At 43.1% G+C, this 26,726-nt stretch overlaps 1 protein-coding gene across 6 annotated transcripts in view; it reads left to right on the top strand.

The window, feature by feature from the left end:
• The window catches only part of LOC120915378 (Golgi integral membrane protein 4-like), a 134,194-nt gene that overhangs the window by 91,084 nt on the left and 16,384 nt on the right, over positions 1 to 26,726 (top strand). For 2 of the 6 annotated variants that reach the window (XM_040325816.1, XM_040325811.1), the window contains 3 exons: positions 11,639 to 11,706; positions 16,521 to 16,667; positions 23,612 to 23,683. In XM_040325816.1, the coding sequence (XP_040181750.1) occupies positions 11,639 to 11,706; positions 16,521 to 16,667; positions 23,612 to 23,683 (287 nt within the window). Of the gene's footprint in view, positions 1 to 11,638; positions 11,707 to 16,520; positions 16,668 to 23,611; positions 23,733 to 26,726 lie in introns of all 6 variants that reach the window. The other 4 variants (XM_040325813.1, XM_040325812.1, XM_040325814.1 and 1 more) reach the window with 4 other exon arrangements.

The raw sequence follows: 26,726 nt of genomic DNA, 5'->3' as shown, positions 1-26,726 counted from the left end.
TGGCTGGTTATAAATATCGAAAAAAACAGGTATTTCTTATTTTTAATGAGGCAAAACTAGGAAAATTGTGCAGGGTCTGCAGGTTTGCTTATATCTCTACCAAAGTTAAACTTAAGCCTCGTACACACGACCCGTTTCCCGACAGGAAAACTGCCAGGAGAGCATTTGGCCGGGAATCCCGGCCCTGTGTATGCTCCCTAGCAGTTTCCCCGACATGAAAACTGCCCGGGAAAGATGGAGAACCTGCTCTCTATTTTCTCGTCGGGATTCCCGGCAGAGTGTTTCCTGCCGAGAAAACTGTCGTCTGTATGCTTACCTGTCTGAGGTAAGCCTGCGCATGCTTGATAAGACTTTGACGCATGTGCTGTAGCATACAAGCTTAGTGTGGGGTGTAGCAAGATGGCTCGTCGTAGTCCTATGACGTCACCGCTTGCCAGGAATCTCTTTGGGAAAACCGACTTTTTTTTTCCTGACGGGATTCCCGGCCATGTGTACAGGGCTTCAATTGCATATTCCTACATGCTTACGATCTCCTCCTGATACTGAGACAAGCCATTGTTCCAATGTCCTATTTCTGACCATTGGACATTAAAGTGATTTGTAAAGGCTAATTTTTTTTATTTATTTTTTTTCCTTATGTGCAAATAACATGACTATATCAAAGATACAAATATACAGGGGATGCTGAAGATGTCCCTTTGACAAAAAACGTGTAGGGTGGAGTTGGTGCCTGTTGGCGTGTCACACTGCTGCTGAGATGGGCAATGGAATTCCTGTAAGTGTATTGGTCAGCTTTGTTTTTTATTGATGCAGTTTTAATAAAAACTTGTTGCACTATAAAAAAATAAAATCCTGTCCTTTTTGTTGATTGCTATATAGACAATCGCTGCTGATCTTTTGATGGACAACAGCATGTTTAAGTCGCCACGGGCTGGATGGATGGATCTCATTTTGTGCACAGCTCACTCCCTGCTAATCTGCTTTCAAAGGAGACTGAGCACCGCCAATATAAAGCCGCGTCGAGCCGCAGCAAACCGTACAGGGGAAAATGCTGTTAGTGTTGTATGATTTAATTTAACCCTACATTAATAAAAACATACAAAAGCCAGCAATACACTTAGGGTGAATCCACATTATACAGTATCTCACAAAAGTGAGTACACCCCTCACATTTTTGTAACTATTTTATTATCTCTTCATGTGACAACACTAAAGAAATTACACTTTGCTACAATGTAAAGTAGTGAGTGTAAAGCTTGTATAACAGTGTAAACGGTGATGTCCCTTCCTCAAAATAACTCAACACGCAGCCATTAATGTCTAAAACGCTGGCCACAAAAGGAGTAGACCCCTAAGTGAAAATGTCCAAATTGGGCCCAATTAGCCATTTTCCCTCCCAGGTGTCATGTGACTAGTTGGTGTTACAAGGTCTCCGGTGTGAATAGGGAGCAGGTGTGTTAAATTTGGTGTTTTTATCGCTCTCACTCTTACTGGAAGTTCAACATGGCACCTCATGGCAAAGAACTCTCTGAGGATCTGAAAAATTGCTGCTTTACATAAAGATGGCCTAGGCCCTAGGCTATAAGAAGATTGCCAAGACCCTGAAACTGAGCTGCAGCACGAGCCCAAGACCATACAGCAGTTTAACAGGACAGGTTCTGGTTGACCAAAGAAGGTGTTGTAAATGTATACAACCAACGCCCGTGAAGATGGAAGCACCTTCTGCGGTGAGGGCATGCCGCTGGAGGGCTTAATTTTCAGGTAAGTTTGTCACAATGTGCTAGTGTGCGCCGCGTACTAGCACATTGTGACAAACTTATCTGAAAACGAAGCCCTTCAGCGGCATGCTGTCACCGCAGAAGGTGCTTCCATCTTCACGGGCCTTGGTCGTATAAACATTATTGGGTAGATTCAGGTAGGGGCGCGCAAATCTAGGTCGGCATAGCCTAGCGTGTTTACACTACGCCGCCTTAAGTAAGAGAGGCAAGTACATGATTCACAAAGTACTTGCCTCCTTACTTAGGGCGGCGTAGTGTAAATTTGGCGGGCGTAAGGGCGCCTAATTCAAATGGGTTGGGGGGGGGCGTGTTTAATGGCAATGAGGCTTGACCTCACGTTTTTGACATTTTTTGTCACTGCGCATGCGCCGGGCGACTACATTTCCCAGTGTGCATTGCGGTTACGTACGCCGCACGGGCCTATTGATTTCGACGTGGACGTAAACGACGTAAATCCCGATTTGCGGACGACTTACGCAAACAACGTTAAAATTTCTAATCTCGCGGCGGGAACGGTGGCCATACTTTAACATTGTTATTCCACCTAATAGGTGTAATAACTTTAGGCCTCCTAAGGCCTTACGGAAACGGCGTAAATCGGCGGCCGGGCGTACGTTCGTGAATCGGCGTACAAACTCATTTTCATAATCTACGCCGACCGCAATGGAAGCGCCACCTAGCGGCCATCCGAAAAATTGCAATCTAAGATAGGATACGCTTAAACATACGTCGGCGTAGATTCTGCGTTAGGCCGGCTTATCTACTGATAAGTCGGCCTAACTCTTACTGAATCTACCTATATGACTTGACTTGCTTGGGGCCCATTTTTTTTTCTGTGGTTTACTACAGCTTTAAGATGGGGCTCTGCTTAAACTTCCTAAATTGGCTGCTAATTGGAGGATTGCTGTTATGCAATCAGCACCAGGGTTGTATAGAGGTAAAACCTGCATCTCTTCAGACTTCAAGCCGGAAGTGTCATTGTGTGTGCTCTATGCAAAATTTAGCGATTTGCCCCAGAGTTTTAAGAAAGCAGCATTTGAATTTTTGTTTTTTCTTTACCAATTTTAGAAAATTAAAGCTGGCTCTACACCAAAGTAGAATTTCTAATGCCATTAAATTACAAAATGGCTTGCATAAAAATTCCCAAAGCACTAAAAGACAGAGCAGCAGATGGAAGATTGCTTTTTTTGTTCAATTTGCCTAATAGAAACCACAGACTAAGCAGTTCAACGAGGAATGGGTACTGCTGTGATGACTGATTGGAGTTCCTTATGGCGGAGTTTACACTATTGCATTATGGGGGTTATTAACCACTTCCATACAGGGCTTTTATACACACCTCCATACCGGGCCTATTCTGGCACTTCTCTCCTACATGTACAAATCATCATTTTTTTGCTAGAAAATTACGCAGTACCCCCAAACATTATATATGTTTTTTTAGCAGACACCCTAGGGAATAAAACGACGGTCATTGCAACGTTTTATCTTGTACGGTATTTGTGCAATAATTTTTCAAACACCATGAATTCATGAATTAAAAAAAATAACAAAACGGTAAAGTTAGGCCAATTTTTTTGTAAAATATGAAAGATTAAGTTACATCAAGTAATACCTAACATGTCACGCTTTAAAATTGCGCACACTCATGGAATGGCGCCAAACTTCGATACTTAAAAATCTCCATAGGCAAGGCTTTGACATTTTTTTACAGGTTACCAGTTTAGATTTACAGAGGAGATCTAGTGCTAGAATTGTTGCTGCCACTCTAACGCACGCGGCGATACCTCACATATGTGGTTTAAACGGCGTTTACATATGTCGGCGGGACTTGCGTGTGCGTTCGCTTCTGCGCGCTAGCTACCGGGGACAGGGGCGTTTTAATTTTGTTTTTATTTATTTTTTTACACTTTTTTTTTTTATTTTTTTATTACATTGCTTGTAATAGGAATAAAAGTAAACATCCCTTGTAATAGGAATGTGTGTGACAGGTCCTCTTTATGGAGAGATGCGGTGGGTCAATAAGACCCCACATCTCTCCTCCAGGCTGGAAACCATGAGATCGCAATCGCGGCTTTGTTTACCTACCGGACCCGAGCGTGACGTCATCACATCGCGCCCGGGTCCTCTGACGGTCATAGAGATGACTGGTGACCATCCCCCCCCCTCCCGCCGCCATCCGGTCCCGCCGCCTGTAAGAATGATATAGCGCCGCTATGATCATTCTTATGTTGTGCAGAATCGCCGGCACAAGAGCTAGATATCTGGATGATGCCTCTCGCTGCAGGCATCATTCAGATATCCCCCTTCAAAGTCCAGGACGTCATATGACGTCCACTCTGGATGGTAGAGACACTTTGTGGACGTCATATGACGGTGGCTGGTATTGAAGTGGTTAACTAAAGGCAACTCCACTTTGCACTACAAGTGCACTTGGAAGTCACTGTAGATAGATGGGGACATGCAATGAACATTAAACAGCATTTTTAGCTTGCACATGATTGGATGATAAAATCAGCAGAGCTTCCCCTCATTTCAGATCTACCCCTTAGATTTACAGTGACTGCACTTCCAAGTGCACTTGTAGTGCAAAGTGGATTTGTCTTTCGTAAATAACCCACTTTGTGTACTTGTGCATTGCACTGCCATGCATTTGGGGGGGGGAAAACACCAGGCAAGAAAAGCACTGCATTCAAACAAGAGGTTAGGTGCTGTTTGGGCTTCAGGCAGCCCAACTCTAAATGAATGCACCAGGTAATTGAACCTGGCCTAAACATGGGCTTCTCCCAGCACAGCCAAATAATAATGCAAAATATACATTGCCCTGCTGGCACTAGCTAGATGGATACAATAGGTACAATGTTAATATGCAAGACTAATTTTATTTTTATTTTTATTTTTTATTTAGTCCTGGCCCAAATTAAAAATGAATAGAAGTATTTACAGAATGAAGATAGTGGGCCGGATACAGATACATTGGAGTATCTTTAGGCGGGGCGTAACGTATCTCAGATATGTTACGCCGCCGTAAATTAGGGCGCAAGTTCCGTATTCAGAAAGAACTTGCGCCCTTATTTACGGCTGTGTAACGTCTGTGGTCCGGCGTAAGCCCGCCTTATTCAAATGTGGATGATGTGGGCGAGTTTTATTTAAATTCACTGTGACCCCACGTATTTGCATGCGTCGTTCGCGAAAAAATCCCAGTGCGCATGCTCAAAATTACGCCGCAAATCGTCAGTGCTTTAGACGTGAACGTAACTTGCGTACAGCCCTATTCGCTAACGACTTGCGCAAACTACGTAAAATTTTCAAAATTTGACGCAGGAACAACGTCCATACTTAACATAGGATACCCCTCATATAGCAGGGGTAACTTTACGCTGGAAAAAGCCTAATGTAAACGACGTAAAAAAATGCGCCGGCCGTACGTTTCTGAATCGGCGTAACTACCTAATTTGCATATTCCTCGCGGAACTATACGGAAGCGCCACCTAGCGGCCAGTGTAAATATGCAACCAAGATACGACCGTGTAAGAGCCTTACGCCGGCCGTATCTTAGTAAAATTCTGGCGTATCTTGCTTTCTGAATACAGAAAGAAGATACGCCGGCGCTTCATAGCACTTACGCGGCGTATCAATAGATACGCCGACGTAAAGGCTATCTGAATCCGGGCCAGTATGTCTTGCCTCCTGAAATACATGTGTGGGTGTTTTTTTTAATTATTATTTTTAAGAACTCCACACGTGTGGCATGCATTCTTAATTGTTCATTGGGGTCAACAGGTGGAATATTCAGAGACCTAGGGTTATGCAGCTACGTTCAGGACACTGGCAAACAAAACTGTAGAGCAGTCACAAAAAAAGAGGGGGTGCCTGGATCCACTGAAATTAAATCTACAATATAGGGAGTTTAATGGTACATTAAAGCAGAGCTCCGCCGTAAAAAAATATTAAAAGCCAGCAGCTACAAATACTGCAGCTGCTGACTTTTAATACATGGACACTTGCCTGTCCTGGAGTCTAGCGATGTCGGCAGCAGAAGACGAGCAATCGTTCGTCTCTCTGCTGCCCCCACCGCCAACATCGGTGATGGAATCAGAAGTGAATAGTTGCGACTTCACTGCCCCGTTCCCTACTGCACATGCGCGAGTCACGCTGCACAGTCCTCGCTGTTCCCCGCTGTGTTCTGGGAGCCGTGTGTTTCCCAGAACACAACTGGGGTGAAGTGGCTTGTTTCCCGCAGGCTCTATGCCCAGAAGTGGGTGCAAATACCTGTCTTAGACAGGTATCTGCACCCCCTCCCCCCTGAAAGGTGCCAATTGTCGTACCAGAGGGGGGGGGGGGGATCCGATAAGCGGAAGTTCCAATTTAGGGTGGAGCCCTGCTTTAAGTTTTCAAAACTCGTCCCCCCTCTCTCTTCTGTTTAGGGACAGTAGTATCCAAGTGGACTTGCCTTTCTTTCTTTCTTTCTTTCTTTCTTTCTTTCTTTCTCTTTCTTCCCCCATTGTTTTTAGATTGTATGACAACGTTGTCCTATTTTAAAATCCGTTTGTTTTGCACAATCTATTTGCTACACTTTGATTAATTTTAATTGTTGTAATATTAATTTTTGTAAAATATATATATATATATATATATATATATATATATATATATATATATATAATTTTTTTTTTTTTTTTTTTTTTTCATCCAAAGTGTTTTGGTATACCCACTTGAGAGAACTTTATTCTCTCCTTCTGTTTAAAACTGTAGAGCAGCCCAGCATAACCTCTCCTACTCCCGCCATGCTTCGTTTTTTTTTTCTTGTTTTTAGGGAAAAAAAGCAAATCCATTAATTTTTGCACTTTATCAAGACTGTGTTTGTTTTTTTTCTCTAAAGTTTTCTACAGCAGCTTCAGATCTAATGCACTCACTTAGCAGCTGTCCTGTATTGGGCGATACTCTGCATACACTTTTTTTTTGGATGCTCTACCCAGACGAAGAAATTGCAGGGCTTGACTGCTCTCAAACATCCAGAGTACATGGGGCTTGTTCCTACTCTTTTTAGGAGCTGGTGCATTCTTGCGTGTTCCCATTGTCCTGTCGAGGCTTAATTTGGGTGCTGTGACACTTTTAAAAGTGTCACAACGACCTCACAGGATGCATCTGACATTTTTAATCTTGTCATGTGCATTGTGAAAAAAGTGACACCCATACAATTGTTATACGTCCCTTATTTGAACTATGACACACGAGCAGTATCTGCGCTCCCCTCCTGATTGGTGCACTTCCTTTTGGTGCTTTTTTTTTCCCCTTTTGCATCTCCTGAGCTACAGCCTGCTCTTAAAAGGTCCTGGATACCCCCCCTTACAGTGACTTGGTCAGATGGCATTGACCCTTCATGTTCCACTGTAGTTTGAGTGCCCCTTGGCGACATTCCTCCGTTTTTTTGTTTTTTTTTTGCAAGATTGACGATTTAGAAGCGCATGGTTATTCATTTCACTTGCTTTGCCACCTTACGATGTACTTGCAGCAACAGAGGCCCATCTCCTTTCTGTTTTTTCCAGGGAGAAAAACTTTTAGAGAAGGTTTTAGCCATGTTGGGAGACTCGCAAGGCAATGGTCACAAGTGTGCTTCTGTGCCCTCTCCTGATCCTTTCTGATTTCCCTGCAGCTGCTTCAGCACGGTCAGCAGAGGATTCTGAAGGTATCCTTTATGGGGGAGTAGGTACATGCTGACATTATTTCTAAGCTCAAGGATACCATTTTGCTCCTTGTTGGCATAGTATACACATATTTTAAACCTGGGCACCCTGTATCGTATGTCTCAGATGTTGTCAGCCTGGGTTCCATTAAAGAGGTATTAAATCCCAGAACAAACAAATGTATACATTGCTGCTTACCAATCCACAGGTAGTGGCTGCACAGGAGCAGTGTAGCGTCACTTTTGGACAGCAGCATTGTCTGGAGAGGTGGTGTTAGATGGACTTTACAGAAGTGACTAACAAGTTAAATCCTAACCCTTTTGAAGTCGTTGCAGGGTCTACAGATTCTGGATCTATCCTGAATCCTTCCTTCTGTCCCCCCAATTGGGGTAATTTTTACGAACGTTTGTGGCTACAAGCTCGAATTTTCAAAATTTGTCTGCCCCTGACGTTTTTCATGCTGTCCCATCATCTTTCTTCCCCACACAGACTAGCAGACGTCTAGGCTCCCTTGGCTCCTTAGTCGGGTTTCTTTGAAAACCTGTTCATTGTTCTCCAAGGTAAAGGGGGGCATTTTCCCCATATTGGATCTAAAAGGTTCTCAACGCCTTATATTTGGACAAACTTGCCGATGGAACAGTCGGCACAGGCCCCACCGGCCAATGTCAGACTGTTCAAATACTACAGACATTCAGGTGGATCCTGGAAGTTTAGATATCAGCATGGGATCTTACTCATTGCTTGGAATATTTGAGCCTTTTCTTAGATGCTGCCCTCTCCAGGTTTTTTCCATGGGAAAAACTTCAGATTTTTTGCTTGCATGTTTTTGGCCTCTACAGTCTTGGTCCCCACTTTTGTTTGTGAGGGTCCTGAACTTGATAGCAGCCTCCCCTAAGCTAGTCCCATTTGCCAGATTCCATTCCAGACTGTTACAACTTAACATTCTGTCTGCATGTGACAAACTGGATCATTGCATTTACTTGATGATTAAGACCAGATTAGCTCTGGTTTGGTGGCTTATGACTCAAGCTCTGAAGTTCAGATTGAAGTCGGGACAATTGCTGTGGCTTACATCAACCATTATAGAGGAGCTAGAAATGTTGTCTCTCTGAGAAGCTGAACAGATTCTGGTTCAGGCAGCATTTCACCTTCCAACCCTGTCTGCTGTACACATCAGTGCATGGACGATCGATGTGCGTAATTCCTCACGTGATAACATTTAGACAAAGGAAAACTGTCCCAGCACCTGGGGGTGTTTCAGGACCTCGTTGCAGGTGGGGGACACCACACATGGACCTTCTGACTTTTTCAAATTCAATAACAAACAGCCCAAGTTTGTCTCAGGTGTAGATATCCTCTAGCTTTCACTATGGATTTGCTGGTGACTCTGGCATAAATTCCACCTGCTATACATCTTTCCTCCTTTGCAAATCCTGCCTCACCTGCTTTGTAGGATTAACATGGAGGCCATCCCCATAATTCTCATTGCACTGAACAGGCCCTAGTAATAGAAATTCAGACGGCACAAAATTAAACCCTAATAAAAGCAGCTAAACACTGAAGGTCAATATAAAATTCCTTGGATAGAATACATATAAAAGCAGTACAGCGCTAAAAACTAAACATTAAAGCATGAAAATAAAATTAAAGCATCAATAGTCCAAAAATGTAGAGCAAGATGAGGCCAAAGGATTTTGAAGGACAACAGAGGTATAGAACTTATTAGATGGTGAATATGGTGCTTGAATCGATCAGTGTATCCAAACAAGTGTATCTCCTCCACCGGAAGTACAAACCGCTCACCTGAACGTATAGACCTCTGAACAAATAGGTCAATCACGCTTTCCCTTGACTAGGGTGATATTAAGGATGAAAGGTGTTGTCTTCACGTAAGGTCCTCAAAATCCTCAATCAATGGATAGCTGGTCTCCAAATTCACTTGCATATACACATAGGTTCATGAAAAGGTATAAAAGAAAAAGAATAGTGCTCTCCATTTGAAAAAAAGTAACACTATTAAACAAGAACTACTCACAAGCGCAGTACTATACCCCGGTTTACAGAATGAGGTCATATAAAATACACAGAGAACCAGGTGGGTGTCTGTCCTGACATCACTAAAACTGAACAGGCCCTGGCAGACATGGTACTTGGAGTCCAGGAGACTGAAGAGGTCTATATAGGCCCCACCAGATTGTCTAGATATTCTGTCCCAAGGACTGGTTTACAACCCTGTTTCAGTTACTCGCTTTACTGGCCTGGCTCTTGAAACCCAGGCAATGAAGGGTAGGGGACTACCTGATTTGGTTATCTCTACACTTCTCAAAGAAATGCTACATTTCTCAAAATGAAGAAGTCTATAATGTTGCCATCTACCAACACACCTGGAAAGCATATTTTTCACAGTGCTAGGTGAGTAAATTCCATCCCAGAAATTAACCTGTGGGATATTCTACCACATACTTTTTGGATTGCCATATATTACTGGAGCATGATGGGAGTGGGAGAAGTTGTGCTGTGCTACAGCTTTGTTTACCAGCGTGAATTCTCCTATAGGTAGCTGCGTAATCCTTTTGCCTCTGAATATTCCACTCATGTCCCCTAATGTAGTCCCAAGAAAGGTGTGTGTTTTCTTTTTTGGCAAGTAAAAAATCCTGCTCTATACGCACTTAAAGTTCTTATCAGATTTACCTTTTTTGGTTTCATTTAAAATGTAATGTGATGGTAACTTGGCCCCATAATATTTATCAACAAGTGTTTTGTGTCATTCTCTTTTGTGAACAAGGCACATATTATAAGAAATGCATGAATTTTAACAATTACAGGGAGCACTCCTCTCCTTTAAAGTGGTTCTAAAGCCTTAAGGTGTTTTTTTTTTTTTTTTTTTTTTTTTTGGCATAGAATGCATTAGGGTGAAAACCCACCTGTGCTGCAGCTGCCCCCCTGAGCCAGCAATGTGCACGGGCGCAGCGGCTCCCTCCACTTTTTCTCTCCCCTTATTGCACAGAGTGATAGCAGCGGGAGTGATTTGTCCTGCTGCTGTCAATCAAATCCTGTGACACAGGGGCGGGGCCGAGTCCCGCTGTCTGTCAATGAATGTAGCAGCAGGACTTGGGAGCAAGCAGGCATCCGTTCAAAAGGAGGGGACTGGAGTGCTGGTGGGTGATCCCAGAGAAGGGGGATCGAGGCTGCTTTGTGCAAAACCATTGCACATATCAGGTAAGTATAGGCACCGTGCTGGCCCGTTCCCCCTCCTTGCGTCTAGCCCCCTAATCTGCAGAACACTGAAAGGACAGGAGATCCTATTGGACACCTAGGAGACTTGTGACAGAAGCTGCCGTGATGCAGAGGAGGAGACGCGATAGAAGCCACCACCCATAGGAGCGCTGCCTGCCCACAACCTAGATGGGGTTAGGCGGGGGGGTGGATGACTGACCGCGAGACCCGGGGGGCAGTAAGCCAGGGGGTGGTTTGTTTGCTGCCCCCCCCCAAAGAAAAACACTAGCTGCCACTGTATAGGCATGTTTGTTACAAAAAGAAAACATGGCTTTATGAACACTTTTAAGTATGAAATTAAATGTGATGGATTTATATATAGCAATTAACATTCAGTGAAACACCTGTAACTAAAAGCTGAATTTCAGGCAAATAGTTGGAATACATATGGAATAGCTGTTTGACTTGTGATTCACTATAGGCAGTAATAACCCCTCACTAATGGACAGAAGCCCAGAGTAGTTTTAAACTCAAAAGATCAACGGGATAAAAGCGCAAATGCATTTTGGGAGTTCAGGCACTCCTCCATCAGAAATGCCTGGAAAGGTTTATGGCTGCATTCACAAGGGCGGCCCGTGGTGCACAGTTTGCTGCCCCTGCGGGGCCGTGTGAATGTAGCCTAAAAGTGTTTGTAGATTTCCTATTTAATATTAGAAAGTGTAGGTAATGCAGCACCTTATGGATCTCCTGTATTTCTCTCAGCATCTCCCCTTTGTGTAAGTATATAATATATTCTCCATGTTAAGTTTGAAAATGTGTCTTTATTTAGTCATACCAGACTGGTATAGATGGGTATATGTGTACGTGCATCCTCTTCTTTTTTTTTTTTGTTTTTTTTGCATCTGTCTGAGGTTATAAAAAACAAACTAAATGAATAATTAAATTGCACATTTGCAGATGCTGGTGTGATTGACAGAGAGGATGGCCCTCCACCCATGAAGCAACACGTAGGCCAGGAGGCTCTGGTAAGGAGAGAAATTACCATTCAGTTTTCTGCAATCACTGTCCTTTGCTGTCTCCCAGCTCATTGTCATTCTGCTGATATCTGACTGGTAGAACGCTGCAGGGTGCTTTAATCCCCGTAGATTGCTTCCCGAGATTGTTCAAGGTCTCTGCTAATTTCCAGTCACGTCTCCGCTCTGTACGTGATGAAACACACATTGCTTTGTGTGTTCAGACTCCACATTATAAATATGGATCATATATACATCTTGCACTTGACTACTACACTTGACAAGAGGTCGGTTACCAGCCTGATGAGAATCGATTTAATTTAAAACCACCAAACACTGAGACTCGCAGTTTCAGATCTGTTTACGTCATTCTCTAATTCTTATTTTTTATTTAGGGTCAGTTCACCCACCACTGATGTCTGCAGTTTTTGTAGATGCCAGCCATTAAACTGCCTGAGCATTTCTTGCATATTTTGGGTATTCTAATGGGATCTCTGTGTTCTGGCCAACATCAGAGTGTTTATTGCCTTCTAAGTCTCCATTGGGTGAATTATCCCTTCAGATATTATTCTGTCTGATACACATCAAATAGAAGTGGGGGGATTTTTCCTTGCTTCCTCTTTTGTCAAAGATGGAGGCAGAAAGTAGAAATCTTGGAAATGGGGAAATAAAAGAGCCTGCATATATAATGAACACATATGGCTGCTTCCAAGTACCTTTATTACAGTCTACATTATTTTTTTTATTTTTTTTTGTTTATTAAAATGTCAAATTGGCTGTAGACCTCTGCAATGAAAAATTAACAAAGCTTTGCCCTCTATAGTGTGTACTAGCCTCAAACAAAAGGTGTGTGCCTGGGCACACCCTAATGAACCCGTGCGGCACAGATTCCCCTGCTGATCTTTCAACAAAGCACCCCAATGCAGCTCCTAGAAAAAATTGCAAGCAGTAATAAAAAAATGTAATTGATAAAAAAAAAAAGTGACACAACCTCTGCCCAACTGACAAGTCCACTGCTCTACTGATCCCATCCACTGCCCTACGAACACTGTGTTTTAATACATTTGGGGTGCACACCCTAATGCAGAAGGCTGTGCACACCTATGCCTCAAACCAAAGCACATAGGGGGTTATTTACGAAAGGCAAATCCACTTTGCACTGCATTCGCTGTAGATCCGAGAGGGCCATGCAACGAAAACAAAAAAAAATGCATTCTAGCATGCACATGATTGGATAATACAATCAGCAGAGATTCCCCTAATTTCAGATCTACAGTGACTGCACTGCCAAGTGCGCTTTCAGTGCAAAGTCGATTTGCCTTTCGTAAATAACCCCCTTGGTGTGATTTATCTGCACAAATCAATTCTGACAGTCTATGCCAACACCACAGAGTCCTGGGAGACGACCTCCTCCCCTCCAGCCAGGGTTAACAACTGTTAGCTTTTACATACTGTTTGTAAACTTACTAATTTTTGCATCTGTCCATTACGGACATGCAGACTGTAACTTTCTTTTTTTGTAGGAGGATCTATTTAATCTCTGTATGACCTGAGGCCAGTCACTTCACTGGGTATATGTAATGCCTCGTACACACGACCGTGTTTTTTTTTTTTTTAACGGGAAAACTGCAAGGAGAGCTTTTGGCCGGGAAAACTAGCCGTATGTATGCATGCCAAAATCTGCCAGCAAAAAAGAGAACCCGCTCTGTTTTTTCCCGTCGGGATTCCCGGGTGACTTTTTCCCGTCGGAAATCCCGAGGAATGTGTACGAGGCATAAGGGTTTACAACCACTTTAAAGTAACACTAAATAATATCCTTAATCGTCAAATAATCTATACGCATCCACTACTTAAAGGGGTGTTCCAGTCATTTTTTATGTTTATTAAAAGTCAGCAGCTACAAAAAGTGTAGCTGCTGGCTTTTAATAAACATACTCACCTGCTCCACGTTCCAGCGACGCGCCGGCCGGGGCTCCGCTCCTCTAGCCCCCCCCCCTTTCTGGCCAGCGTCTTCATTCCAAGTGTGGGCACCTGGCCGTGACGGCTTGCCCGGCCATGAAGCCGAACCCACTGCGCATGCGCGAGCCATCCAATTGGACAGGCGATCGCCTGGGACCTGTCATGTGTCCCAGGTGATCGCCTACAGGGAGGGGCTGCAGAAAGGCGATTAGACTATTCGCCTTAGCAGCCCCTCGGCGGAAGGAGGAAGTGGGACAGGAAGTCCCACTCCTCCTGAAGCCCCCATGCCCCCCCCAAAAAATGACATGCCAAATGTGGCATGTAAGGGGGCGAGGAGTGGATTAAGCGGAAGTTCCACTTTTGGGTGGAACTCCGCTTTTATGTCTGTGTGATCTGTTTTTTTTTTTTTTTCATTAAAATAGTTTTACTGTTTATCTGCCTGAACCTCTCATTTTTCCCTTCACTTTTTCTTTTTTTGGATCGAGTAGTGCATGTTGCGATCCTTGCACACTCTAAATCGCTGGAAACCTGTCCGATGGAATTATCCGGTCGTCTGTACAGACTCACCGGATAAGTCTGACCGATCCCCATCCCTCGCATGCGTCAAAGTGATTCGACGCATGCGTGGAAGTATTTACCTTCCAGGGTCGCGCACGTCGCCGCGGCCACGTCACCGCGTATGTTTTCCGCGGGGATTTTGATCTGATGGTGTGTACAGCCATCAGATCAAAATCCGGAGCATGAAATGTCCGAGTGAAACGGTCCGGCGGACCGTTTTCTTCGGAAATCCGCTCGTGTGTACAGGGCCTAACGGAAAGTCGAATCACAGCAGAAAAAATAAGGGATTCAGAGGAGGCAGTGCAAGACTTGGGACTTTTTCACGTTGAGATACATACTTGAATAAAATTGTTGTTTTATTTAAACCAGAATTCAGTTCTGCTTTTAACACTCGGGGAGTCGACCTAAATTAAGCTGATCTTTTGTGTGTTCGTGCGTGCGAGCGCGTGTGTGTATATAACAAAAAAAATAATCGGTCATTCCTTATGTTCAATATGGACAAACCAAAGAGGATACAGATTTTTATTTCTTGTGGTTCAATGACTGCAAAATTACCTTGCACTTTTGGGAGTATCTGTTTCATTTAGGTGATGAATGACTGCCGCTTTGGGCTAATAAAATTCAGAATGTGTTAATGAATGTTGTGTGGATTTTGGTCTTGGCTATTTTATTTATTTATTTATTTTTTTAAGTTTTTCTATGCAACTTTTTGTAACGATGGCTAGTGCTGCTTTACCTGTTCAGCTTGCATTCTGTATATAAACTATTTATACAATGCCCCATGCTGAGCATATGTTAAAGTGGAAGTAAACTCATTGTTTTTAACAGTTTCAGAAAACTCTCAGTTGGGATTTCTAACTGTCACATTTGCTTGTGCTGTCAACCAAACTATCAAACCAGCCAATGGCTGGTGTTTATAACTGATCACATGTGCACCTTCATGGCACTTGAAGATTAAACTGGGGCCAAGATGGCAACTCCCTTGGCTGAAAACTATGGCAGGGTTTACTTCCGTTTTGACAGCTACTAGCCAACACTGAGTAATGTCTACCTGTCATACCTGGATGTCACTGACTGACTGCTTTAGTCCCCACTAGTGATCGGGAACAATTGGAGTTCTATCTAATCATGTGTTGGCTATAAACGGGGGATCGCATGCAATGTGCCTCTATATTTAACATTTTGTGCCCTAGCACCTTGTTTTTGCATTGCACAATTATAGAAGAAATCCAGGTATGATATTTTTGAATAGTTACATTGGTTCACCTTGGACCAATGCAATACCGCATATAATACCATACCTGTTGGATCCATCTAGAACAGGGGACTTGTCAAACAAAGGGCCACTTTATTGTCCTTCAGACTTTAGAAAGGGCCGGATTGTGGCCGGTGGGTGCAGAAAATGTCCCGTGCCCAGCACCAGTAAGAATAAATGTGGCCTCAGGGTTGGTGTTCAGTAGGGGGAGAAGTAGGGCCCCTATCAGTAGGAGGAATAGTATCCCATCATTGATATTAGTAGAAGAAATAGTGCCCCCTTGTTGGTGTCAGTGGAAGGAATAGTGCCTCATATCAGTTGGAGGAATAGTGCCCCAAGGGCCGCATAAAGGCTAGAAAAGGGCCACATCTGGCCCTTGGGCCGCAGTTTGGAGACCCCTGATCTAGAAGCTGAAATCACTGTAGTAGACAGTGCTACTACAGTAATCGACACTTGCTTTCAGGTCCCATGCTGAGTGGCTGCCTTGCTGCACGGTGAATACTGGAGGTTGACCGCTCAGCACATGCACCCTCAAAAGATTCCTGAATTTTCTCAATGCAAAACGTTCTCGAAATTCAAGAAGGTGGCAAAGGCGGGTGGTGATGTCATACTCTCCACCTCGTCTTATTGGAGAACACTTTGCATTCATTGAAACCATGCAAAACATTCTCTGACTGGTGCCCGTGCCCAGTAGCTGACCGCCTGTGTTCACAATGCAGCAGAGCAGCTGCTTGCAATGGGACTGCAATAATGGTGACTACTACAGTGACTTCCAGGGAGCTCAGCCAGTTGGAACACATGCAGAATTACATTGGTCTAAGCTAGACCAATGTAAGTATGCAACGATCCATATCTGGGATTCCTCTTTAAACCAAAGGTGCACTAATTTTGAGTTGGGAGTGACTACCTTGTACAATTGCAGGCTTGGGATTTAGTATTCCAGAAACATTACTGTAGGCCAGAGGATTGTGGATGTACTCGGAGCCAGGATGAGGAGCTAAAAGCCATGGGTATTTTCAAGCTTTAGAGTACCTTCAGTTATTTCTTTACGCAGGCTCAAGAAGATGCTGCAGATCCAGCCAAAGACCCCAACAATCAGGGAGAAGATGAGTATGAGGAGGCAGAAATAGACAGACCAGCGTTTGAGGAGAAAGCAAATGCAGAAAAGCAACCAGCTCAACCTGAGGTGGATAGGCCAATGGTAAATTTCTTCTTTACTTTAATAGCTTATTTGCACTTGCCTGGATTTTCCTTGAAATGCATATTCAGGAAAACAGACAGAGCTTTCTGTAAGCAAATCCTGTTAGCTGTGAGTAGCTGCTAGGGGTGTATAAATTAAAATTTCTGCTCCTGTGTGCGGCCACCTGTCCTCCACAGAATAGATTTGAGTAAAGCTGGCCATACACTAGTAGATTTTCAAAAATACATTCATACAAATGTTTTTCGTATGTTCGATGACTCCCTTCTTCCTTTTTTTTTTTTTTTTTTTTTTTCCATTTTAGCATTCAGTTTTGGAATAAATATAATTTCCTCGCTGAAATCCACATTCACTGTTGGAAATTTTGAGAAATTTCTACCCAGCTCTTCTGCATTTTCCCATTACTGTGTTTGGAAATTAACAATGATTTGACGCCACTGATGATTAGAAAATCGAACAAACTTTCTTTAAAAAAAAAAAAAAAATTTAACAAAGTTTTATTAGTTCAAAAGAATTTTATTAGATATTTATTAGAATTTTAATATAAGAAGACTTGCCTGCCCCAGGATCCAGCACTGTCCTCATCCAAGCTAGTTTCTTCAGGCACTGGTATCTTAACTAAGGGAAACAAGTAACGAAGCCTTGCTGTTTCACATCTGATTTCCAACTGAGCATGCGCCAGGCACGTGCTTTGTGAATGGTCCATCAGTCTTCTGGGACCTGTGATGTATACCAGAAGGCTGCAGGGGAGGGGGGCAAACTTTTGCTCAGATCAAATCGGTGATCCAACCCCCTCATAAAAAAGCCAAATGTGGGAGGGAGGTGCAAGAAGGGCCAAACGTCCCCTTTTTGGTAAAGCCGTGCTTTAAAGAGTAGGGAAAACCCTGCCTCTTCTCTTTTTTTTTTTTTGGTGACCTGCAAAGTAAAGGCATAATGTGCTAGTGTACATCGCATACTAGCACGTTATGTGAAACTTGCCTGCAAACAAAGCCCTCGTTGTCCCTGCTGGAGGCCGCATCCATTTTCACCCGTCTTTCTTCCGGGTCAGCAGACTGCAGCTGTAAGAAACTGTATGGGCGGCCGCTCCTTCAGAGTGCATGTGCCGATGATGTAATCAATGCCGTATACAGTAAATGACTCAAACAGTGCAAATTTAGGCGAGGGTTGCTGTGCCTATAATAAGGCTTACCTATAGGTACATACAATCAAGAGAAGTTTACTTCCTCTTTAAAGCGGAGTTCCAGCCCCCCCCCCCCCAAAAAAAATTTGACTGCTCTGTAATTTTTAAAACCTGGAAAATAACATTTCTAACATGGCATATTTTTATTGCTCTTTCACTATCTTGAAAAAATAATCTTTTACTCACAGATCTCGGAAGCAGGCAGGTTCCATTTTGGCTGTGGGTATCTGAAGCTGTTCTGTGTTCATTTCCTGGACTTGTGTGATGCCTGAGTGGTTGCTATAGCAATGTCGATTCATGTAACATACGGAGGGAGCTGGATTCATGGCGGGTGGGGTTTCTGCTAAAGTTGTTAAGGGGGGGGGGGGGGGTGTTTGAGTGCTGCCGCCAAACAAGAAAAAAAGTTGCCATCATCTGCAAATAACCCGAGATCTCGGCAGTAGGCGATATCCCAGAAACCCTTGTAATAGCCTAGGCTATTAAGGGCGGAAGTCAAGAAGACATAAAGTTTAAAAAGGTATTTCTAGGCAGAAAAATAAATAAATACCAATGTGAAAAGGATTAGTTTAGGAGATTGAATATAGATTAAGTTCAAAAAATGGGTGGAACTCCTCTTTAAGTTTGAATTATGGGCATATCTCCAACCATGATCCATTGAGAGCTTTTCATCCTGTGCTTGGATAGGAGCTGTGATTTAATAACTGCAATGGATTTGAAGCTTGTCAATGGTTTAGGTCACATTGAAACCGATAAGGCTTCAGCTATTGGTTTTTCTAGAGCTTTCTGGAATATGAAAGCTGCCGTATTAATGGCTGCTATTCTTTCCATGCCATTTTATTTTGTCAATGTGAAAAAAAGCAAAGAATGGTGTCAGCCCTGCCCCTTTCTCCTTGTAAACTACTGTATCCCCCCCCCCCCCCCACTCTCCTGCTCTCTATAGCATAGAGGAGAATGGTTTTGTAGTTCAAGATGAGGACACCAACACATTACAGCTCTGAATTTCTCACATGATTAACGGGTAATATTTGTAGTTATTGAAGAGCTATAACAAAATGCTTTGATTGGTTTATTTTAAAGTGGCGGGAAAAAAAACCTGCAAGACAAAGGCATAATGAGCTAGTATGCATCGCATACAAGCTCATGATGATGCCTTGCCTTAGATCGAAGCCCCCGCAGCCTTCCCAGCACACCGCTTTGGCTGGCGACATGTCTCCCGGAGTTACTTCTGGGTATCGCATGCTCCGTCGCTGTGATTGGCTGAAGCCACGATGACGTCCCTCCCATGCTTGAGTGAGGGAGGCGCCGGTACCGGTGATCTGCCGTGCTGGTTCCAGCGCATGCGCAAGCTGATGTGCTGAGATGGTTCCAGCTATCGGGAAAGTTCCTTCGGGGACTGCGCAGGCGCAAACTTGCTGACGGAAATCTCCGATCCGCGGCCGGCATCCTGGGCGACGTGGATTTCGAGGTAAGTGGCTCGCTTGGCCTCTTGGCTCTTTTTTTTAACATCCTCCAATCTACGGGGATGTTAAAGAATGAGCCTGGATGCCGGGCGAGGTTCGGAGATTTCCATCGGCAAGTTTGCGCCTGCGCAGTCATTGAAGGAACTTCCCCGTTAGGGGAACATTAAGGACAAGTCACCGGCACCCCAGCTGAAAAAAGCACTTACGATGACGTCTGCACATGCGTATACAGTGAATATCTCCTAAACTGTGCCAGTTTAGGAGAAATTCATGGTAGCTACAGGTAAGTTTTTCTTATAGGCTTACCTGTAGTCAAAAGTGATTGTAAAGGGTTTACAACCACTCAGACCAGAAGAGAGCAAATAAGGTAAGTTCATTGTTTGGATTTACATAAACTTCAATTGAATTGTGTTTTTATGACAGAGGGCTGTCTGTGGAAAAATGCATTTCAATAGATTAATGCATCTCTATCGCTTCCCCTGCAAGTCTGTATTGTGCAGCCAGTGTGTGATGTATATCCAGCCATTACATGTATTTATGTCAAAGTCTGTGATTACTCTACACTCATCTGTCAGTGGGCAGAGCTGGAATGAATGAGTCACAATTGCCTCTGAATGGTGTCTCTTCAATTGGTGGCTTATACAATAGAAGATTAGGAAGTCAAATTTTCATGATGGGCGATAAGCTGTCAGTAAGGTGCGTGGATGGATAAAAGGGTTGCATCTGCAATCACTATTGCAATTTTACATTAAAGCGGAACTCCCAGCCATGATCTATTTTTGTATACTTACATTGGGCCAGCTTGGCACAGTATATGCAATACTTGTTTCACCTCTGTGGAAGCTGTAAAACATTGCAGTAGCCTGAGCTACTACAATGATGGCCGTGATCTTCAGGTGCCACACCAAGCAGCTGCCCTCCTGCACAGTAACCACAGTGGGCTGCTTTCCCAGCCACCAGAGCATGCCTTTCTTTTATATTAATGAATGCAAAGCTATCTAATAAATATATATATATATATATATATATATATATATATATATATATATATATATATATATATATATATATATATATACACTATAATTTTTTATTTTTATTTTATTTTATTTTTTGAGAGACCCTAGAGAATAAAATGATGGTTGTCGCAATATTTTATTTCACACTATTAGTGCAGTGGTCTTTCAAATGCAATTTCTTTGGGAAAAAATTACTTTTAATGAATTGGGGAAAAAATAAATACCAGTAGTTTTTTTTTTTTTTGTATCATGTGAAAGATTTTACGCCACGAGAATCGTGATCTTTTATTCTAAGACCAGAATCGTGCAGCTCTACTTGGTTGTAATGAGTCATTATTTAAAGCGGAGGTTCACCCAAAAATCAACTTTCTGCCATTAGATCCAGCATACTGCTGACATCTGCAGTATGCTGTTTATCGTTTATCAGCCGGTGTTATCCGGCTCCGAGCGGGGATTTCTGCGGGGAATAGGCGTTCCTAAGCCAAGCGGGTTTGATTGACTGGCTGCTAAAGCGCGTCACGCCTTCCAAAAATACCCAAGGTGACACTCGGGTGTTTACGGCGCCTGCGCCTGCCGTGTAGAGCTGACTGCGCAGGCGCCGTCACTTCGGGTATTTTCGGAAGGCGTGACGCGCTTTAGCAGCCCGTCAATCAACTCCGCTTGGGTTAGGAACGTCTATACCCGGAAGGAATCCCCGCTCGGAGCCGGATAACAACGGCTGATAAAACGATAAGTACAAAAAAAAAACAGCATACTGCAGATGTCAAAAATAATGGCAGAAATTAGATTTTTGGGTGAACCCCCGCTTTAAGTTACTGTTGCCTTACTATCATCTCAAACCAGTCTGCCCGTTTTTCCTCTGACATCAGCAAGACGTTTTCATCCCCAAAACTGCTGCTCACTGGATATTCTTTTTTAGACTATTCTCTGTAAACCCTGGAGATGGATGTGTGTGAAAATTGCGGTAGATCAGCAGTTTATGAAATATTCAGACCAGCCCGTCTGGCACCAACATCCATACCACGTTCAACATCCCTTAAATCCCCATTCTAATGCTCGGTTTAAATTTCAGCAAGTTGTCGTCATCACGTCTATATGCCTAAATCCATTTAGTTGCTGCCAAGTGATTGGCTGATTAGCAATTTGTGTTACCAAGCGATTGAACAGGTTTACCAAATAAAGTGGCCGGTGAGTGTATATTCACACTGGAGTTCAGCTTTAAAATATTGAATTATATTTAGGAACATACCCTTGATGCTTTTTTGGTCAGTAATTTAATGTGCGCAAATGTCCATGTACATATTGTGCATAACGAGAATACGTTTTTGCGCAAATGCATATACGTGTAAACACACACAAATAGATACATACATACATACATACATACATACATACATACATACATACATACAAAGTCAGAAAACGGGAATAAAAATGTCACCTTGGGATTAATAAAGTATTCTGTGTATGTGCAAGAGGCCTAAAACCACAAAGCATTTCCTGTGATAAATAATTAATAGTCATAAAATATAAATGGTCCCGATCTAGATTTTGACTTTACCAAATCTTCAGCGTAAACCGGGATAATTCCAACAATGTGTGTGGGAAGTCTAACCACTCACCAGAAAGTGGAAAAAATCCAGCATGAGGTGAACATCACTCAATGTGCTTGGGAACAATTTGTTACATAGGCAGATCCCTTGAGAACGTGCACTAAATCCATCGGGAGGGGCCTAGGCGCTGAGGTCATTGCCACCGCATCCTCGTGGTAGGAACGGTGGATGATTATGTACGTTTTTGGCCTTATTTTTTTATTTATTTTTTTATTTTTTTTTTTAATGTTGCAACTTTTCTTCTTAAATTTAATAACTACTCCTGTATGAGCATAATTTGGGGCTCCCATGGGTAAGCTTCTTTTGCACAGTTCCTGTATTTACTGGGGACCACCATTCTACCAGTATACCAGGGCAAGATGTCTCTTGACTTTAGAGTAATGATCTAAGGCGCATTATCATTTGCCATCTGGTGAGTGTATAGATTGGTGAAGGTGCACATGTGTGACGAATCGTTCCCAAGCACATTGGGTGATGTTTATCTCCTGCTGGATTTCTTCAAGTGGTTGGACTTCTCACGCACACTGTTGGCATTATCGTGGTTTAAAGTGAAGATTTGGTGAAGTCAAGTCATAAATTCATATATTTGGACTTAAAAAATCACTTTAAATATAGAGAGATGGAGTGTGAGAGAGAGAGACTTCTTGGGTCCTGGCCCCTCCCTCCTGTTCAGTGCCCCCACATGAAGCCGCTTGCTATGGGGGCACCTGAGCGGAGTCATAGCTCTGTGTGTCCATTCAGACATGGACCCCCGGCCCCCTGATTGGCTAGCTGACTTTGACAGCAGGGGGTGTCAATGACTCCACTGCTGTGTCTCTCGGATGGGCTGAGACACTTTTGGACAGAGAGGGACCTCAGGTAATTGGGGGGGGGGGGGCGGCTGCTGCACACAAGTTTTTTGGTATCAAGATAAAAGAATGCATTAAGGTAAAAAAAAAAGTGCCTTTACAGACACTTTAATTACTACAACGCATGTTGTTGTCTTACAGTAAAGATCATACCTAGACTTCGGCTTTAATTTGAGAGTTTGTTTTTTTGTGTGGAGTTTCGCTTATTTTATCTTTTCAATGAGCTAAGCCGTATAGCTCTCTTCTGAACAGTTCCTCTGTTATCAGCCTGAGAACTCCTGACATCTTTTTTGACTTTTTAGACAAAAGCAGCCTGAATCTTTTCTCAAAGGAGGTTGCTAAAATAGAGTAGCAGAGAGCAGCTCCTATTACAAAACAGCTCTGAGAGTCTCTGCCTATGATGAGAGGGGGTGTGTGCCTTTCCTCCAATCAGCAATGTTACCTATCTTGGCTGTATGCCCAGACATCACACTCTGTGTTAACCAGGAAGAGAAAATCTCCTAACAGATCTCAATTTTCTAAACCGTATATAAATGTGAAGACAGCAGATATACATATAAAACCTATGTAGGGAGATTTGGTTATTCTCTGTGTATCGTCTGTTCACTTCACTCTGGTGTATGGAGGATTTACATCCACTTTAAGGATAGTTGAAAGGCTAAATAAAGACATTGTAACATCCACTGTACTTGTGTGCTACAGAACAGCATTGCACCACACATACAAGGCTTCTGTATTTTTCCTCCTCCCTTATCCTTTATCCTTTATTTATAAAATGATGGAAGCAGTTGACAGCCATTTGTTTTCCCTTTTTGTGATAATTCCAGGAACCCGACGCCGAGCTGAAATCCAGAGAAGAAGCAGAAGACCGATATCAGGATGACCAGGAGCAGGAAATTGTATGACTTTACAGTGTTTCTATGGGGTAGAGAAGTTGCAGTAGTCGGGGTAATTACAGGTTGATTTACCTGTCTGACTTGGGATAACTTGCATGTTCACTACATCTCTGGCAACTATGGGCTTGATTTACTAAAACCGGTGAATGCAAAATCTGGTGCATCTGTGTATGATAGCCAATCGGCTTCAATTAACCTTTTGACAAAAACAAAAAACTTGGAAGCTGATTGGTTTCTATACAGAGCCGCACCAGATTTTTCACTGCTGTTTTTTCCTTGCATGTCGCCCTCAGATCTACAGCGACTGCACTTCCAAGTGCACTTTCAACTGCACTTTGCACAGCCTTTTGGAAATAACCCCCAATGTGTGGCACATAGAGGCCTGTTTAAGAATCAGGGACCCTCCTCCCCATTTACTTCGTAATTCCCACATTTTCAGTTGAGGGCATCCAGACCTCCTTTTGTTCCGGTGACCACTGTCTGTCATGCAGAATGTGATTAGAAATCTGACATGGCTGTCACAGGGACAGAAGTTGTGGTGGAATCCGCCAATGGTTACACCTGTTCAGATGACAACAGGTTATGAGAGAATTTCCCTTCTCTAAAAAGAAAAAAAAACCCTATGCATTCTCACATTTTTACCTTTTTGTATGTACTGTGTCTGTGTTTTATTTTTTATTTTTTTCCCCCTTACAACAGTTTTAGTTTTAAGTAAATGCATTTGGCTTTGTGTACATATGTAAATGGACATGACTTTGTAAAACTAATATAGCCGACTCGTTTCGGGGGTTCTGAACTTTCTTCAGGGCTAACAAAGTTGTGCTGTATGTACAAGGTTTGTAAAGAGTGGCTCTATGTGGCAGATGCAGTATCTGTACATAATACAGAACTACAAATCCTTTGGTACATAAATATATGCCATATGAAATATATTTAATCTGTGTGTTTTTATCAGATTGGATGGAGTTCTGGATCAAATAAACTTCTTCAAGTACTTCCCTTCCCCCATTACCTTTTTGGCAATGTTCTGCACAATTATCAAAGAAACTCACCCAGTTAATCCAGCATTGTCCTGCTGTGATATCCTGCACCCCTGTTCAGAAGCAGAGTCCCGTGCCGCCATCTTAGTTGCTGATGCCATCAAGTGCACAATACTTCTTCTTGGTTCAGGCAGTCTGGCTCCTTGGTGACATAATGAATGCCAGGCCTGCCCTCCTCCCATGAATAGAACCGGCAGCATCGTGGGAAATGTGACATGCATATGTCGGAAGGCTGCAGAGCAGACCTCATGCTTGCCTTAAAGTGATACCAAAGTCTGGGGGTTATTTTTTGTTAAAGATGACAAACGTATTATACTTGCCTGCTCTGTGTAGTGAGTTTTGTACAGAGCAGCCCAGATCCTCCTCCTCTTTGGTCCCGTGACTCCTCCCTCCTGTTGAGTGCCCCCACACCAAGCAGCTTCCTATGGGGGCAGCCAAGCTGCAGCTCCATGTGTCCCAACCCCGCTCGACTCTCCTCATTGGCTCACTGACTTTGACAGCAGCGGGAGCCAATGGCGCTTCACTGCTGTCTCAGATTTGGCTGTCTGGGACTTGCGTTCTTCATTGGCTAAGATTAAAAAAACAAGCTTCTGCCTATACAATCACTCTAAAGAGGAACTGCAGCCTGCTCACATAATTTGTAATAAAAACATCTTTGCCGTTCTGAAGCTTCCCTCAAACCACTTTGCATATTTTATATATACTGTGATTCTGTACTTGCCAAATATGCTGCAGAAATCTCCCTCCACTGAGTCTGGCTGCATCCATTTTAACTGTGGGCAGCTGAAGCTGCTGCCTGTTCACTTCCTGGATTTACAGACACAGTCACACCTCCAGCTCTGCAACTCTCATTAGCCCTCTTATAACCCCCCCCCCCCCACCGCCCTTCCTGGAAAACTCACAAGTGAGCGAGAGAGCTATGCATGATGTCATAAGCCTAGGCTAATGACCAGACAAAGAGGAAGTGGGCCGTATAAGGTATTTACTGGCAGAAACAAAATGTTTTACTATACAAAGTTTAAAACCACAAGGGAAGAAAATGTAATGGATGGAAAATTGAAAAATGACTGAAGGTCCAATTTAAGCAAGATGGTGGCCACGAGGTGGAGCAGGCAAAAATAAATAAATTTAAATAAGAAAAAAAAAGGTTGCCATTTTGGATTGTGGAGGGAGTGGGGAGGTGGAGCAGTGATGACTAATGCCTCTAGCAGGTGAAGGGCCACTTCAAACCAAGATGGCTTCTGCCAACATTTGTGTTTAACCACTTGTCAACCGGGCCTATTCTGGCACTTCTCTCCTTTTATGTAAAAATCTCCATGTAAAAATAAAAAAAAAATCTTGCTAGAAAATTAATTAGAACCCCCAAACATTTATTTATTTATTTATTTATATATATATATATATATATATATATATATATATATATATATATATATAAAAAAATTAGCAGACACCCTAGGGAATAAAATGGGCGTCATTGCAACTTTTTTTTTTTTTTTCCTCGCACAGTATTTGCGCAATAATTTTTCAAACGCCTTTTTTGGGGAAAAAAAAGTGTTTCAAGAATTAAAAAATAACAAAACATTAAAGTTATAATGTGGAAGATGTTACGCTGAGTAAAGAGATACCTAACTTGTCACGCTTTAAAATTGCGCACACTCATGGCGCCAAACTTCGGTACTTAAAAATCTCCATGGGCGACACTTTTACATTTTTTACAGGTTACTATTTGGGGGGTGAATAAGACCCCACATCTCTCCTCCAGGCTTGAAAGCATGAGATCGTGAAAAAAAATTCACCGATCTCATGCCGACAGCCACGATTGCGGCTTTGTTTACATTCCGGTACCCGGCCGTGACTGGTCACCAGTCATCTCTATCGTCGCGAGCCAGCGCGACCGATTCGTTCTCCGGGCCCCTGATGGCACGGGAGAGCCCGGAGAAGCACCGGATGGCGGCGGGAGGGGGGGATGTCCCCTCCCGCTGCCCATAAGAACGATCAAGCGG

This window comes from Rana temporaria, chromosome 10 (genome assembly GCF_905171775.1).
Source record: "Rana temporaria chromosome 10, aRanTem1.1, whole genome shotgun sequence".
Lineage (NCBI taxonomy): Eukaryota > Metazoa > Chordata > Amphibia > Anura > Ranidae > Rana > Rana temporaria.
This window is presented reverse-complemented; position numbering and strand designations above follow the sequence as displayed.